Raw genomic sequence first — 18797 nt, forward strand, 5'->3', positions numbered from 1 at the left:
TTCTTAAAAAAAAAAAAAAAAAAGTGGGGGCGGGTCTATGAAAATCAGTGTATTCCCCTAAATATACAATCGTTACTGCTGATTTAAAATAATTTCGCATAGGTGCATTGTAGCATCTGCAGCAATGGCTTTTTCCAGGGAATTATTCAAAAGAGCAACAGGTTTGGACAAGCCATCCTATAATATCCTTGGACAGCGTCTCCGAAGAGGATGGTTTTCCTTTCATAGATTACCTGATAATCAGTCTGAGCCTCCAGAGCCTTCTCAGGATAAGGTTCAGTGATTTTTGGATAAGGGAAATGGATGGACCAAGATCAATCACAGTTTACATAGTGATGGTTCTGAGAACTTAGTCCCAAGGCCAGGTTTAGTGGTTACTGATGTTTTTAATGATTGCATTGCCAGTGAGCTCATGTCTTATAATTTCCGGAGACCTGAGACTCCCTCACGGTGATAGCATATATAGAGCCTGTTTCAGTGCTTTTTCCGCCCCGAATCCATGACTGAATGTTTAATAGCATTTGCTATTTCCTTATCTGAAGACTCCTCTGGCCCCATCCCACTTACCAACTTAGCACATGGAGGTAACTCTCCCTCAGGAAGGAAGGAAGTCTGTGTGCCAGTTGTGCCGATCACCAGCACGTTTCTCTTAAGGTCGATGGAACACTGATGTCTCCTGAGCATATCCAGCCCGAGAAGCATGTCCATGGGCTGCTCCTCCAGTATAGAGAAAGAGCACTGTAAGAAGTCGCCTTCGATCTGAATCTGCGCTAGGTGGACTCGGCCGAGAATTCGCTGCGTGCCCACGCCTTTAGCGACCCCAGCCCACCGCCGATCCACCAGCCGTATGATGTTGCATCTCTCGGCACAGACTTGGTTCATGATGGTCATCTGGGCCCCCGAGTCGACGAAGGCCTTCAGAGGATGCCCGTTGACTCTGCAGTTGATGTAGAGCATGGCCACCTGGCCGAAGCTCTCTGGCGCCTCTTCCATGGCTATGGTCATGTTCTCCTCGATGTTCTGCTGCCGGATCTCCTCCTCGATCTTGGCCTGGGCCTCCAGATCGAATGGGTCAGCCGAGAAGAGGCGCAGTCGCTCTTGCTCTCTCAGCGCCCTGTCCCTTTGCTGCTCCATCAGGACCTGGGAGAAACTCTCCAGGTTTCCGCTGAGCAGCGCTTCGGCCAGGGCAGGGTTGCGCTCCTTCAGCAGGGACAGGTCATGCGGGCTGGACAGCAGCATGCTCCGGACCAGGGCCGGGCTGTCCAGCCCTTGACCCGGGCCTGCCTTCTCCCCAGAGCCGCGGCAGCTGGAGTGCTGGGCCGACTGGGCACGCTGATGCGGCCAGGAGCTGGACGTCCCGGGCAGGGCAGGCCCCACTGGCTCCATGCGGCAGAGGCCAGCCACCCGCTCGGGGGAGCACGGCCTTACGGCCTCCTTCTGCAGTAAAATGACCATGTCGCCGTCCTTGAGGCCGAAGGAGCCCAGGGAGCAGTGATCTTCGACGAGGAGTCGCTCCATGTAGATGATCTGGGTCTCCTCGGCAGGGATGCCAGACTCCAGCTCGCAGAGCACACGGAAGTTGTGAAGCTCAAAGTCGGGCCTGACCTGCAGGGAGAAGGTGGCCTCGGAGAGGTCCCTTCGCACGCAGTAGACTGTGAGCAGCATGGCCTGGGCCCGGGAGGGCCGAATGGACAGAGGGCATCGGGCAGCTCGCTGGCTTGACTGGAGCTGGTCTCCGTGGATGGCTGGGCTGCTTCTGGTGACCTAGTGTCTTGTGCATTCACCTCCCCAGGAGATGCAGCCACTCACCGGTCTGGGGGCCGTCTGCCAGCCTTGGTGCCTGCTGCTTGGCCTCATGGAACACTGCAGAGGCATTTGTGTTCCAAAGTCCATTCATATGTGTGCTGCTTGGAACCTAGACCTGTTGTTCCCATAGAAACAGTCACTCCAGTCCATTTAGTTCTAAGACTAGTCCTTCAAAGCCTATTTGACCCACAGTCTGAAAAAGATTGTTTCAGCTTTCCCTAAACAACATATTAACAATCTGTTCATTTAAGAATTGTATTCTGTATTGGTTTTGCCATACATTGACATGAATCCACTACGGGTGTATACAAGCTCCCAATCCTGAATCCCCCTCCCACCAATTACAGTATTGTAAAGTAAAATAAAGTAAAAATAAAATTAAAAAAAAAAAGAATTGTATTCTGTACTTTTACTTACCCCCCAAACAATGAGTACTTGTTTCCTACACGGCAAGTATCAGGCTAAGTGGTTGATATAAAAAATGATGGATGGGACATGGTGCCTTTCCTTGAGGATCTCATATTCTAGCGGTAGACTGATGGGAAATGACTAAATCACAATTCTGGAGGTCAGTACTTTCAGACGTGTTCAGCATACTGAGGGATTCAGTGGAACAGAGGATGTCTCTCTAAAGAGGAGACAGGTGGATATTGAAGGATGAGTATTTCCCACATGAAAAGTGGGGAGAGTCACTCTAGACAAAAAGAACTGTATGCATAAAAGCAACAATTCATAACAAGGTCTGTTCTTTCCAGAGAAATGTGATATATCAAATGGAATAGGAGAAAAGTGTCCATGAATTTGAATGGCAGGCTGTGAAGCTGGAAAAAATTCATTGGAGCCAGTTTATAAAGAGCCATATGTGAACCCAAGGAATTTAAGCATTATCAATAAATAAGAATCCTCCCCTCCCCAACCCCACTCCAAAAAAAGGTGGGGTAAAAAAGAGAAAAGAAAGGAAATGGAAAGGATTTGAAGCAGGTCTTTGTGATGTTTACTTGTTTTATTAATTGATTTAAGCAAGAGTTTTCTCACAACAAATCAAAGATATAATTTGGCAGGAGAGTCAGCTAGAGGTTTCCACAATGGCTCAAAGAGGGAGCTGTTGCCGAAATATGAAAATGTAGGAGACAGTGCATAATTATAGTGTTTCCTGAGTAGAATGTGTTTACCTGTTGGATGTGGGAGCAGAATTGTGTGGAAAATACAGACGTTCTCTAAAACGAGAGACTGGTTAGAAATAAGTCATTGCTTTGAACAGATCAGTGAGGTGAACCTAGAGGAAACCAATTTGACATCAGTTCTATAGGAAAGAACTTCCCTGGTGGCCCAGACGGTAAAGCACTTGCCTATAACGCGGGAGACCCGGGTTCGATCCCTGGGTCAGGAAGACCCCCTGCAGAAGGAAATGGCAACCCACTCCAGTATTCTTGCCTGGAGAATCCCATAGATGGAGGAGCCGGGAGGGCTACAGCCCACGAGGTTGCAAAGAGTCAGACACAACTGAGCCACTTCTCTTTCTTTTTTTCTTTCTTCTTTCTATAGGAAAAGGCAGGGTAAATGCCATACTGCCTCACACTCTGACCTGAGGGCACAGCCTCACTCCATGCCGGGCTCCAGACCCAAAGGCAGGGGTAACATGGTCCTTCAAGGCAATGGAGATCAGGTAGAAAGCCTAGAGTGCCAGTTGTTTTTCTTTGTGTTTCACTATGTGTTTCCACTGTGGAGAGGTCATGTCTTCCTAGCTTGGTCTTCCCAAGTGTACTTTTTTACGAGCCAAAACATAGTTGGCATCGTCTGCCTCATCCCCTCTCCTTATTTCAAGTCTTGTCAGAAGACCTGCACTGTTACTTAGAGAAAGGCATTATATCAGTCTGAAGAATTTGGAGAGGGTTTCTGTTTTCATGTGTCTGTCTCAGATGGAAGACTATATCTGCACTCATTGCTCTAATCATCCTAAGGTCTCATGCTCACATTCATCTACATTTAGAATGTTGGCGGAATGCCTACTGTGTGTGGAAAACGTGCAAAGTTTTGGGGGTGCACATAAATAATGTTAAATGCAAGCTGTGTTCTTAAAGGAACTTGGTCTAAAAGAAAGGACATACTCATATATACCTACACAGTGGGAGTTAAAAATACCACAGAATCTGGCAGAATGTGGGAGATATTAGTAGTATCTGTAGAACAAATGCAGAATATGGATAGGACTATTGGGCATGGAAGGCTTCCTGAAAGAGCTGAGTTGATGACAATGAGAAGTTGGTCATGTGGGAGTAGGCTAGCAGGGAAAACAAGGCCAAGAAGCCTGCCTGACTTAAGAGCCTTTAGCTGGAAAGGCAGCACCTCATGACAAGGAGGACTTTACAAAATTTTAGGGGAAAAAACCTAGTGTCATAATGTTCTTGTAGAAAATCATGAATTATTTAGAATTATTTTTCACTCTTTATGGAGATGGATGGCCCTTTGGCCAAATAATAATAAGTTAATAAACGTCTTCTGTGGTTTTTAGTGTCCAGATAAGCCCATCAGAGATCAGTAATGGTTTCTCCTAAGTTTGGGAACAACTGTAATGAAGATCCCCTAGAGAAGGGATAGGCTACCCACTCCAGCATTCCTGGTTTTCCCTGGTAGCTCAGAAGGCAAAGAATCTGCCTACAAAGTGGGAGACCTGGTTTCAGTCCCTAGGTTGGGAAGATCTCCTGGAGGAGGGCATGGCAACCCACTCCAGTATTCTTGCCTGGAGAATCCCCATGGATGGAGGAGCCTGGTGGGCTACAGTCCATGGTGTTACCGAGTCAGACACAACTGAGCTACTAAGTACACACACACACATAATGTGAGACATGTTCATATGCAAATTACTCTGCTAAGGAGCAGACGAAAAGTTAGTAGGGCTCACATTCCATATTCCTTTCCCCCTACCCAACCAGCTTTGAACCGTGGTTCTTAAAATATTGATAAGTCATGAAGGTAATACTAGGACTTTTTTTTTAAGCAGTGAATAAAATTATTTTCACAGAATAAGTCTTTTTTTTTAAGCAAAACAAGTATTCAGAATTCACGTCAAAATCAGCCAGCATCTTTTTTCATGTTACCCTGCCTTGATACTGAATGTCATTAAATTTTATGTAGTATCTTTTATTATCTTGTAATTCTTTATCTTTGGTGGCATTTTGAATTTATGTGCTTTTTTACCTTTTACTGAGAACACACAGTGGAAAACAAAGAGACTCAAGGTCTGGCCAATTAACTGTCATCATTCTATAGATCACAGGATGTCAGGATTGTCAGGGAGCCTTCAGATTCTGTGGTCCAGTCACTCATTCAGATCTTAAACCTCAGTTGCCAAATAGTCTGGAATCTGAAAAGATAAACGCAACCTCCTGTTTAGTACTTCAGTTTGTATATTCTTTGATTTTTTTTTCATTTTACTCAGTATTACTGGTGATTCAAATATTATATGTATAATTTTCTTGCCTCAAAATTTTAATTAAAAACCTCTTCTAATTATGTAATAAACTGGGGAATAATCTGGAATATATAAAAATACTCATAAATGTAAAATATTTTAAAATCTATAATCCTTATTGCACAGATCACTTGGAAATGGGAGCTCTGAATTATCTAGGTGTGCTTATCTTGGTAACTGAAGGTTATTGCAACTTTTCTTTAGGAAACTTTGTGAAGTATAGTCCCTTACTTTTCTTCCCTGGTAAGTACAATGTAGGAACATAATTGAATCTTTCTTTGATAAGTGAGACTCCTGCAAGGTCTTAGGGCTATCAGAAAATCAATTCTTATTGTATAGCCTAAATACCCATAAAATAGAAAAGATGACACTCATTTCATACTGGCCAGTAAATAACCCCAAAATTGTTTTTTGAAGTAAATCCATAATAGTACATTTTGTAATTTGCTTCTTTTAAAAAACATAATGTAGCAAAAATCCAGATGATTAATGGTTCCACTTAGTATAGTGAGTTGATGTTTAAAGTACCATCTCTTGCTTTACAGAGCAAAATAACTGTTTTCTGTCTGAAACAATAACAGAGCAACATGAGTGTTATTATGTAGTATATGTAATAATTAAGCTGCATTAAGCAAATATATTAGCTTGTTATATTTTATTTCCTTTAAATATATGCCTGGTGTTACTTTTAAAATACAGTATAACTGAGACTTATTCAAACAGTTATATCATCACTTGAGATTTTCAATGCCATTTGAGGGAAGGTACAGAATTTTTAAAGCTGTATTCATAGGCTGAGCAACTGAGTTTCCCACTGTTTTCATAGATTAAACAACTAATTTTCCCATTTTCCTGTTTGCAATACAATATTGTGCCAGAACTGCCAATAATAAATAACATTGATTTCTTCAGGAAGCAAATCATTTAATAGATATATTAAAATGCTGCTCTGATGGAAGTTCAAGCTTTTATTAGTTTGTTTGGAGGCTTTCCCTAATAAAAAGGCTTAGCATTACCCATTTTTGAAACCTAAAGACCACAACACCTCTTAAATATATAAACAGATATATAACTTAAGAAACTCTGAGAAATTAGTATGTCTCAGCCTGCTGGGAACTCAGCTAGTGGTTTTTCTTTATTGTAAGAAAAATCCAGAGTATGAACAGAAGACCTACACATGCATTTGCACACGTAGTACGCACACACGCACATGCTTGGAGAGACAGAGCAAGCGCACACTCAGTGAGAACATGTTTTCAATTATTTTCAGAATGTAGTGAAGATGATGTCACTTTCCAACAGGGAATACTTTATCATGCCTTTATCTATTACTTTATTTTATAGCATAACATTTTAACATTTTATCATATAAAGAGATGCATTTTAAGGTATATACTGCGTATTGAAGGTAATATAATCGCTTGTTAATTTTTACTGTTTTCAATACATATACTTTCCAAGTCTATATATACATGTGTATATTTTCATTTTTAAGAAAACTTGCTGCTACAATTTTGTACTTTATGGTCCCTTTCAATGTGTTAAGAATATGAAAAAATATTCTGATCTATGGGATGCCCATCTTGATTATTGAAGATTTGAAGTTTATTTATATTTTGTGATTGTTTATAGATGAAATAAAGTTAGTATAATAAGTTAAAAACAGGATAAAAACAATTTATAAATGCAACTTTGTGGGTTGATAGTTACTTGTCTTGGGACTTCCCAGGTGGCCCAGTGGTAAAGAATCTGTCTGCCAACGCAGGAGATGTGGGTTCCATCCCTGGGTTGAGAATATCCCCTAGAGAAGAACATGGCAACCCACTTCAGTATTCTTGCCTGGAAAATTCCATGGACAGGGGAGCCTGGTGGGCTACAATTCATGGTGTTACAAAGAGTCAGACACAACTGAGCACACACACTTACTTTTCTTAAATTTCAGTGTACCTTAGGCAAGGAATGTTTTTATTTTCCTGTTTCTGCTGTGAGAATAATCATGTAAAACAAAATGTAACAGTAATGACAAATAGGGTCTTATGTTTTGATTTCAGCTGTGATTGAGGAAAATTATTCAAACCGTTGTTATTGTTTATTCTTTTACAGTAACTTTTAATCAACTCATCTCAAAAACAATGTCACTGTAGTTTAGAAATACCATTGGGATCTATTTATAAGTTCAAATACACTTTAATAGTTGTAATTTAGTTGTAATTTCTATACTTTTCTGTTTTGTCCTTCCTCTACAGTTAGTCCTAATTGGAAACCATGGAAGTGTCTTGACTCAGTCCAATTGGTTACAAAAAATATGTGTTTAGAAAGTTATAGATTTGTTTAGTTAGTTTTCTACCATTTAAAGATGAGCTCAGAAACATGTTAATAATTTCTCATAGTAAATATTTAATGACTACATCCTATGAGCATGTCAGTGGACTTGGGGCTTTGAGGACAAAAATGAATAGGACTCACTTTTCTCCAAAGAACAAGGTAGCTAGTAGGCCAGATAAGACTCATGCACTTTGGATCATTTTATATAACAGAATGTATTAGAAGCTGTAATAGATGTATGAATAAAATGCTGTGCTTGCTCAGAGAAGACAAAGGTTACTTGTTTGGGTGAGGGGTACAAGGGGTGAGTAGGAATATGTAGAAAACTCACTGGTGAAATTGCTCCTGAATTCACCTTGAAACATGACTTGGTCACAGCCATAGTTAAATTTTATCCAGCTGACTTTGGAGGAATAATGGTTTGCTCAATGTGTCATAGCATGAAAGTGAAAAGAAAGTGAAGTCACTCAGTCATGTCTGACTCTTTGCAACCCCATGAACTGTAGCCTATGAGGCTCCTCCATCCGTGAAATTTTCCAGGCAAGAATACTGAAGTGAGTTTCCCTTTCCTTCTCCAGGATTATCATAGCATACACTTGACTTTTTTCTCCTCTAACACACATGCATTTTGCTGTCCATTGTTTCCCCTTGCAGATGGTATTAATGGAAGGATACAGTAGGATGTTAGGACTGGTGCAGGGAAGGAATAATAGTCTAGCTTTCTCCCCAGCCCTATCATTCACAAGGGCATCCGCACAAACAAACATAATGAATGTCCATGTTTATTTCTGTATAGAGCCTGACTGGTTGAGCTAACAGTCAGTCTTTATCATGAGGAAAAGCCAGTTCAGTTCCTGGGTTGACATCTGCATAGATCCTTTTCTTCCTCTGCTTTAGAGTTAGTGAAGATTCTTTCACTGTTTTGACATGTATTGCCTGTCAGTCTTAGTTTATGTTACTCTCTAGCCCGTAGAGATATTTCATTAAGAAATGTGTAGCAGCTGCATTAGGAATTTCCAAATGTCCTTGTAAGTGCTTTTAATGTGGATGCATATAATTAGTTAATATTATAGTTTAATTTTTTAAATGTCTTGATGCTATACACATACGTGCATAATATAGTGCAAACTGTTCTGAAAGTAGCCAGTTTCTGCATTGTCCACAAATATTCACTCTGACACATGAAACATCTAACTCCCCAGTACATGCATGCAGTCCCAGTAGCAGAGATCTGAAGATGCCTCCAGTCAACAGCCATGCCACCCCCAAAGCTAGCTGTGTAGCAGGTCACTTCATTTATCATGACCTTTTGGGCCAGATTGACTGGATGCATGCTTCCTGCTAGGACAGAGGTATATGGTAAAGATCTCAAATAAATAAAGAAGCCCATTGTACCACAACAACATGGCCATTTGGATATTTTATGAGTTATATGCTTGATAGGGTTCTACAACTGTCTTAGAGAAAATTTCTAGGTTGTTGTTTATGTAGCTTTCTCTATTCTAAACAGCAACTGAGTTAATTGATCACCATGGTAATTAGCACAGCTGAAGCCCATCTGTCTATAGAATTTAATTGTATTCCAACCATGAAAATGAGAAAGTCTGACAAACAAAAGCTTCAATTAAAAAAAAAAAAAGCAAATGAAAGAGAAATCAGCTCACCTATTTTTTTCCAGATAAATTAAATTTAGCAATTTAGCTACAAGAAGACTTCTTTCTTAGGCCATCTAGATGATGTCAGGCTCAGAGAATCTCCCTTCTTATTATCAGAATGGTTTGGAGGTGTTACTGTCCCCCTGGGCTCTTTCTCTGTTTTGAGAGACGTGAAGCTCCCAGCCCTATCCTCTATTCCATTGTCATTTCCATTCCACTTAAGAATATTCTGTATTGCTCAGCTCATAAAATGCATTTAACTGCTGATATGCTTTTGTTTACTCATATGTTGGTAAAGTATGTCAGTGCTGCTTATTCATAGAGCATGAACAGTCTCTCTTTGGAACCCTCCAAAGGACGTGAACCAATCAGAGAAACCGCATACCCTGGCTTTCCAAAGAAGAGACCCAAATTCAGATGCTGAAGGGAAAAAAGATCAGATCATTGATTTTTCTTTTTCTTTACAAACTGTACATGAAGTGAAACAGAAAGATCTGTGGCAACCCTAACTAAATTGTTTTTCAGGCTTATTTTTCTGTATTTCCTTATTTTTCTTCAAAATAACTTAAATTACTATTAATCTTGAACAAAGACATGGTTTGATTTCATGTTCTTACTGTAGTATGTTTCATCTGGAATGTAGAATTGTGGTGGGCCCTTCATGCCTGTGGCTAAGAGACACTAGACCAAATGTTCCAAGGATAACTCATAAATTACTGCTTATACAACATGAAATATACTGACATTAGATTGACATCAAAGAGTGGATCCCCACTGAAATCATGGTTGCTGATATTAAAGTTGAACTCTCAGATTATGTCTTTGTAGAAAATTTTAAATCAAGGAGGATCATAAAATCCTCAATTTGCAGTAAACCAGCCTGAATAAACAAGCAATGACAATTTCAGGTAGGAGGTACACTTTGTGTTTGTTAGGATGGATATGTAGACAATTTATCTAGAAATTAGATCAGGTCTCTATGTTCTTTTTTATAGTCTTAAGTAGATCATTTCTTTATGATATTGAATTCTTCATCTAAAATATCTGAGATCATCCTAGATATAAGATACCTCAGTAAAAGAAAAAGAATTTGTCTTATAATAAAATAGGCTCTCAGTGAATCACTTCTTACAAACAAGGCTGCAAGCTCTTTTCTTTGAAAGTATCAACTCATTCTTCCTCTGTGACCAAAAACCATCAAAACACAAGCATTTAAAAAAAACTAGTATCAAAAATTTAATCAAGTTATGTTTTTCTATCCTTTTATAAAGCAACAGTATTCTATATCTCGGGTAGTAGACAGTCACACACACACACTCACAAACTGGGTTGGATACACAGTAAGATAGAAAGCCTTTACTTTCTTTGAAGTAAAGGAAGCAGGGCTTATGCTCATTGCATTTGTCACATTCTCTGAATGTCCTTGGACAAAGCATCTATTTCTCTTAGCTTCGTTATCCTCTTATATAAAATGGGGATGATGGCAATGATCTCTTTTCCATAGGATTTTGGTGTGGGCTTAATGGATAACTGAATTTGTCCTATAAATAGAAAAACACTCTACCAAAGTTATCTTTCCCTCAATGAGTAGAAGCAATACTTAACAACCCAGAAAAGTCAAGGAGAATGGGATGTATATACCCTGAAGATGATACGCAGATTATTTTAACTGCTGATTGACTCAAACTGGGTGCTGTTGTGCTTTTAGAACCATCCCTACTCTCTCCATTCTGCACTTTAGGCTTCCCACGGTAGTAGCAAGAGTCTGTCACTAGCCTGTTTAAAAATCCCAGGAAGTAACCTTTAAGAGTTGAAAATAAATCCATTCATAGTTCTTTATTTCAACAACTTATTCACTGTCGTTTTGCACCGAAGCAGTCTGTGAGCTGTTAAAGGAAGTAGACAGGTTAAAGGAAGTAGACAACAAGCGTCTGCTTGTAAGGTGCTTACAGAATTATTGAGCAGACGGAACATATGAAAAGACAATCCATTCACCATAATTGAAAGGGTTGAAAATTAAGTCTAGTTAGTAGGCAACCGAATTGTTGAGATGGATGCCAAGAGTATGGTTTTTCCCATAAATTATGACTTGGAATTATTATTGTGGAAGATCATGTGTTAGATGGAACAGTAAAGAGAGCTTCATTCCACATACCTTCTTTAAAGGCCTTTTTTAAAACACCAAACCCTCAATGCAGTTTACAGAGCTAAGCAAATCAACACTCAGGGTGAATGCCCAAAGTCATTTGGACTGAAGAGTATAATCACGAGGCCATGAGGTTTGCAAACCTAGGTGTCTCCTCAGAACAACTGATTGCAGCCTTCTAAAAGTTCCCTTGAAGAACCTGCTGTTTGACCGTGGTTATTGGCCCTCTCGGAGAAGGCAATGGCACCCCACTCCAGTACTCTTGCCTGGAAAATCCCATGGATGGAGGAGCCTGGTGGGCTGCAGTCCATGGGGTCGCTAAGAGTCGGACACAACTGAGTGACTTCACTTTCACTTTTCACTTTCATGCTTTGGAGAAGGAAATGGCAACCCACTCCAGTGTTCTTGCCTGGAGAATCCCTGGGATGGGGGAGCCTGGTGGGCTGCCGTCTATGGGGTTGCACAGAATCAGTCACGACAGAAGCAACTTAGCAGCATTGGCCCTCTGGCCATGAAACAGCAGATGCAATCTCTCAGAGCAAATCATTTTTATGGTGCGCCTCATTAGTTAAAAAGAATCAGCAAGAAACTTTTATCACATTCTCAATATGTGTATATATATATTTATAAACTATATATAGTACTATATAACTTTATAAAATATTAAAGGGATAGATATTTTAAATTGATCTACTTGTCTACACTCACCCGTGCATCTTGAAGTGTAAGAACCTTACTTCTGAGACTTTCAGAAAACAATTAAGTCTCTGATACTTTGAATATACCCAAGGAGCAGGCTTCCTTTCATGTTGGCATAGGTTAGAAGCAAAACAGGAAGGCAAAAACGCAAAGAAAGCCTAGTCTTAAAAGAGACTGCAGAGAATCACGTGTGTAATGCCACTTCATGGGCTGAGACCAACCTTTCCTAAGACAGTGACTAGCAGGTAGAGGTCAGGAGAAGACAATGTGGCAGCCACAGCCCCTGAGTCAGGAGCAACTGGAACACAGCTCTGTCTGTCCTAGTTTCCCCACCTCCTCTACTGACTTCGGGGACAAAAATGCAAAGGACACTTGAAAGCCACTCTAGAGAGTCCATGTAGGAAATGACAGACAGATAATGAAGATTCAAGAGAAAAGAGAAAGATGAGGAGGGAAGATTCTGAAAGTCTTTACCTTTGCTGCTCAGTGGCTGGGAAAGTTGATCAGTGCTTTAGAAAGAAGTGAGTTCAGTCCCTGGGCTAGGAAGATTCCCTGGAGGAGGACACAGCCACCCACTCCAGTATTCTTGCCTGGAGAATTCCTTGGACAGAGGGGACTGACAGACTACAGTCCACAGGATCACAAAGAGTCAGACACAACTGAAGCAATTTAGCAGGCTTGCACACACTGCTGAATAAACAAAAGCTGTGATTTTGTGGTGCTTGTCCTTTTGAACGAACTGCTGTGGCTCCAGCTTATGGGATTTGCTGGATAAATGCCCCAGATTCTCCATCTTTCTGTGGGGCATTTCTGAAGTGTGTTTCTCAGGCTTCCTCAGAGGGTTTGAACTGCAGTGGTCCGTGGCAGTGATGTGTTCACTAGATTTTTCCCCCTTCCTTGTCTGAGTATAACCAGTTCTCACTTGTGCCTCCTGGAGTATCCTCCCAGATAAAGACTGTCTGCACCCATAACCTTCAGTTCAGTTCAGTTCAGTCGCACAGTCGTGTCCGACTCTTTGCGACCCCATGAATCGCAGCACGCCAGGCCTCCCTGTCCATCACCAACTCCCAGAGTTCACTCAGACTCACGTCCATCGAGTCAGTGATGCCATCCAGCCATCTCATCCTCGGTCGTCCCCTTCTCCTCCTGCCCCCAATCCCTCCCAGCATCAGAGTCTTTTCCAGTGAGTCAACTCTTCACATGAGGTGGCCAAAGTACTGGAGTTTTAGCTTTAGCATCATTCCTTCCAAAGAAATCCCAGGGCTGATCTCCTTCAGAATGGACTGGTTGGGTCTCCTTGCAGTCCAAGGGACTCTCAAGAGTCTTCTCCAACACCACAGTTATCTCAGGTTTAACGTCCAAGGAGAAACAACCGTAAATGAATTTGAGCTGGGGGATTGGTGGTAGTTAAATATTTATCTGTTACATTCTCTGTGGTTTTATTTCAGCCATTTCTTCTGGATTCTCAAAAAAATCCAAGTACATTTTACAAAAATATAAACACCATGGACTTACACCTTACATCATCGGGTCAAAATCTTGCTGGCTGGATCTGGGTTCAATATGGATGTGGAGTTTTTACTATTTATACATATTCTGTAATGGTGTTATCAATTGTTGCTCTAAATTGTCTGATTCAGATTCAGAAGTACTCTGTCAGTTTTATCTATTTGGTAATTACAATATATAATAAAATGTAGACAGTTTGACATAAGTCTTAAGGGCATGCACTGCCCATGTACTGAGATTCGGTTTACCACTTTGAGGTTATTACTTCTGTGCATAAATTTATTTATAGTTTAAATAAGAGTTTTAGTGTTGATATCTTGTTGACTCCTGAGAAGCACACCTAGCATTGGTTTGTGGGCTTATTTTTAAGCATCAATCACATTATGATACTTGACTAAGGATGTGTTCCATATTCTACTTGCAAATCCTTGAGATCAGTTCTTCAGTAGAGATTATACAGATTTGATACTTATGTTTGCAAATTAGTAATTTGTATGCACATTGGAAGGAATGATGCTAAAGCTGAAACTCCAGTACTTTGGCCACCTCATGCAAAGAGTTGACTCATTGGAAAAGACTCTGATGCTGGGAGGGATTAGGGGCAGTAGGAGAAGGGGACAACAGAGGATGAGATGGCTGGATGGCATCACGGACTCAATGGACGTGAGTCTGAGTGAACTCCGGGAGTTGGTGATGGACAGGGAGGCCTGGTGTGCTGCAATTCATGGGGTCGCAAAGAGTCGGACACGACTGAGCGACTGAACTGAACTGAACTGAACTGAAATAATGCACATTTTTGACAGAGATCTTATGTGTATTTCTCATTGTTTTGACAATATTAGCAAACATTAGAGACACTGATTGCTGCTACTGCTAAGTCGCTTCAGTCTTGTCCGACTCTGTGCGACCCCATAGACGGCAGCCCACCAGGCTCCGCCGCCCCTGGGATTTTCCAGGCAAGAACGCTGGAGTGGGTTGCCATTTCCTTCTCCAACTCAGGAAAGTGAAAAGTGAAAGTGAAGTCACTGAGTCGTGTCCAACTCTCAGCGACCCCATGGACTGCAGACTCCTCCGTCCATGGGATTTTCCAGGCAAGAGTACTGGAGTGGGGTGCCATCGCCTTCTCCGAGAGACACTGATTAAGTATCAGTTATTTGTATGCAATCCAGGAGACTTCCTGTGGTTCTTTGAAGAAAATTCATATTCTCTGACCAATTTGTTCTACATTTGAAATATGGATACAATAGCAGCATGATAAGTAATGAATAAAAATGTTGTTTCTTTTGTTTTTGTATCATATTATCATGTTCAAATGTATTCTTAAAGCAAGTACTTGAAAATATTCTTTTGATTTAGCTATTTTATCAAAATGTATACTCCGAGAAGAAAGTTCCCTGACACTAAATATCAAATTATGTATTTTGTGAAACCTTTTTGTTCACAATAATCATAGTGGAAAGTATCTCTTTACTCAAGTGATTTTTATTTCTCATAGCCTTAGTTAACGTTATAGTATCATACATGTGTTCCAGTTTATGAGGTTGTCAAAAGCAAAGATCGTTGAAGGTACATTTGAGATAATATTAACACTTGTCACAAGTTTGTACAATCTTTTTTTCTTAGGTTAGCAATATTTGTATAAATCATGGCCAGTGTGGTAATTTCACTCTGAATATGGCTATTAGATATAATAGGAAAATAATTTCAAAGAGGATTTCTGCATTAAATATATAAGTTGTAATAGGCATTTAGCCAACATATAAAATTTCATTTGAATGTCCATGGTGGCTATACTCATTCATTGTTGAAAAAGAAATGCTGAGCGTCTGTTTAGCACATCTCTAGATCATTTTATATAATCTCTGGTCTATGGCTACATAATGTGTTTCAAGGAAAAGATAGGTAACATTTCTTAACAGTGAATTGTCTTTGCATAATATTAAGACTAGACATTAGGAGAAATTGTGAAATTTACCAAGAATGAATCAGTAATGTGCTTTTTTATTTAAAAAAATTGAACTATTGATTAAAGAATAGTTAGTGTCATCTTTTTCCCCTTGTACTCAAATTCAACACTTCTTAAATATTGCCCAAGAGGTAGGAGGATTTCTAGAATGATTATATATCTATCTTAGATGAGTTGAGTGAGATGAAAGAAACTTTGCCTTAATTGAAAAAGGATGATTGGATATGTTGAGATCAAGAGCTTCCTGAAAAGACAGGATTCTGTTTGAAATGCATTAGAATAAAGAAGTTTGTAGTTCAGAAAGATGTAAATAAAACACTGCTCTGAAGACATTTTTATTGCTTACTTGCAGCTGTTATTTACTTGAGATTTTGGTTATTTAAGTATACTTTATTCCAGAAGATATTCAAGATCATAGTTGTGGCAGATTTTTAATTATATACAAAGCTATACAAACTGGAACATTTCACCCTGGGGAACACCCCAGAATGGCTGAAGCCACTTTATTAAGTGAGCTGCTGTAGTTTGGTCTGGTTGCTAAATCAAAGGTTTTATTTATTTACTTATGTTTTATTCCCTTGGGCAATAGTTGTTCCATAGTTTTCATTTTTGACTAACTGGAAGTACAAACAAACCTTTGAAGAAATAAAAACAGTTCTTACATTTTTATATAGTTATTACCCAAATAGTATTGAATAGTATATAGGAAACTTTAACAACAAAAATGGCCTGTAAATTTAGTGTGTGTGTACAGACCTAAATTTACCTACATACTTGATAAGGTTCAGATATATACACTAAATTTTAGCTTAAACATTATAAAAACAAAAACCTAGATAAAATATTGTTTCACATTTTTAAAAATCTTAAGGTCATATTTTTCTTTACTTGTGGAGTGGTTGGAACCATCTGTTTTGGAAATTGACTTAGGAAATTGGAGGGGTAAAATCTATTTCATTCTTAGTGCTACAGAAAGTATATGTTATTATAATACCACACTCTAAATAATAATTATGAAAGCAATTTCTATAAGCAGTCCTGTTGTTCAGTCTATTCAAAGAAGCTACATAAATTAATGCAGTTATCTCTCTCAGCTGTTGAGTCCAGCTATCCATTTTGGACACGGGATCCATTTAAGTTAGAACTTGAAAGAAAAATACAAAGAACAGTAGTAAGTCAGTTGAATCTGATTTAGAGTGGCTATTTTAAGGAAGCAAACTGAAGATGACTGTAACTTTATATATGTCTATTATTAGCTGAAATTTTTTCTTTAGCAAGTGATTGAGGTCTGTAATATTTCAGTTCAAAACATTCTTTCATTAACAGATTTCTGGTCTTTGTGCATTACATTCTGTTTTGTTTCTTGCTATACTCACCGGGGAAGAAAATGAGGAAGAATGGTCCTTCCTTATATCAGAGCCCCGACAGGGATCCTCAGAACTTGTGAAATCAGGAATTTTTAGAATGTTGAATGAGCTACTCATAAACATAGTCATTAATACTTTTTCTACTCACACTGTGAGTATACCCTTTCCAACACTGTTCATCTCAGCAGCCCTCCTCCACCTTGACTCTTATAAGTTTCCCTCTGTATAGACATTAAATAGCTATTTGCAGAATAATCTGTGTAATAACTGACCCAAAACTCAGCGGCTTAAAACAAAAATTATTTATTTTCATTTCTGTGTCTGGGGTTAGATGTATCTTGACATACATAGACTAAGCTTGTATGGTGTTTATCCCCTAAGTTCAGGTTGGATCCAAATCTGTTTCTCAGCCTTGGTAGCCTAACAGGCTACCCAGTACATGTGTTTCTTCAGGAAGTAGCAGAAGCAGAGATGGCTGAATAGAAACAAAATCAAAAGTAAAAGTGAAGTCGTGTCCAGTAGGCTCCCCCATCCATGGAATTTTCTGAGCAAGAGTACTGGAGTGGGTTGCCATTTCCTTCTCCAGGGGATCTTCCCCACCCTGGGATCGAACCTGGGTCTCCTACATTGCAAGCAGATGTTTTTACCATCTGACCCATGAGGGAAATGCCCAAATGGAAACAAAGGATGACTCCTAAGGCCTAGGCTCAGAATCAGTACAACAGCACGTCTTCCTGAATTCTACCATCTCAGTTCAGTTCAGTCACTCAGTCATGTCTGACTCTTTGTGACCCCATGAATCGCAGCACGCCAGGCCTCCCTGTCCATCACCATCTCCCGGAGTTCACTCAAACTCACATCCATCGAGTCGGTGATGCCATTCAGCCATCCCATCCTCTGTCGTCCCCTTCTCCTCCTGCCTTCAATCTTTCCCAGCATCAAGGTCTTTTCAAATAAGTCAGCTCTTCCCATTAGGTGGCCAAACTATTGGAGTTTCAGCTTCAGCATCAGTCCCTCCAATGAACATCCAGGACTGATCTCCCTTAGGATGGACTGGTTGGATCTCCTTGTAGTCCAAGGGACTCTCAAGAGTCTTCTCCAACACCACGGTTCAAAAACATCAATTTTCGGTGCTCAGCTTTCTTCACAGTCCAACTCTCGCATCCATACAGATGGACCTTTGTCAAGTCATATTACCAAGTGTAGTAAAAACAGGACAGTAAAATGAAGTGGTCGACTCAAGAGCAGGGATCCCCAACCAGGTGGTCCTCAACCTGTTGGGAAGCAGCACACAGCAGGAACTCAGTGGCAGGCTAGTGAGTGAAGGCTCATCAGTTGCTGCCATCACTTGCATTACCCCCTGAACCACCGCCCCCACCCCCAACTTCCATCTGTAGAAAAAGTGTCTTCCGTGAAACCAGTCCCTGGTGCCAGAGGGTTGGGACTGTTGCAGAACACTCCAACTAATTTAGGCTAATGATTCTATACATCAGACTTCAGAGAATCAATCCAGTTTTAAGTTTCCCTGGATCAGTGCAACTCAAATGTGATCCATGGACCTGCTGCCATTCGAGGAACCCTTTGTTCATAGTCTACACTTGGTGTAGATTAACTATTGCCCTGAGTACATTTTTTAGTTTGGTAAAATTGTTTTTTAAAATAGAAAGACATTTTTGACAAAGGAAGCAGTATGTTGATTTTCAACCCAGTTCAGGCTCCTCACCACATAGCAGACAAGCACTTTGAATAGCCTTGCCTTGAACTTGTTTAGAAAAATGAATCCCTTAATCTGAGATTTTGATTCTTCTGCTAATTATAGATCCAGAACTGAAGTTAAAACATAATGAATTCA

At 40.1% G+C, this 18797-nt stretch overlaps 2 protein-coding genes across 3 annotated transcripts in view; one reads left to right on the plus strand and one right to left on the minus strand.

Annotated features, from left to right (window-relative positions):
- PDGFD (platelet derived growth factor D) overlaps positions 1–18797 on the plus strand; it is a 274384-nt gene that overhangs the window by 125879 nt on the left and 129708 nt on the right. The gene's annotated exons all lie outside the window — the stretch shown is intronic.
- On the minus strand, positions 475–1665 carry DDI1 (DNA damage inducible 1 homolog 1). Its single transcript, XM_040257845.1, has one exon. It carries the CDS (start codon positions 1663–1665, stop codon positions 475–477), a length of 1191 nt encoding a protein of 396 aa, XP_040113779.1.

This window comes from Oryx dammah, unplaced genomic scaffold (genome assembly GCF_014754425.2).
Source record: "Oryx dammah isolate SB20612 unplaced genomic scaffold, SCBI_Odam_1.1 HiC_scaffold_17, whole genome shotgun sequence".
NCBI classification, from domain to species: Eukaryota; Metazoa; Chordata; class Mammalia; order Artiodactyla; family Bovidae; genus Oryx; species Oryx dammah.

Coding starts and splice junctions, on each gene's coding strand:
- DDI1 (XM_040257845.1), bottom strand. CDS start 1,665: ATGCTGCTCACAGTCTACTGCGTGCGAAGGGACCTCTCCGAGGCCACC.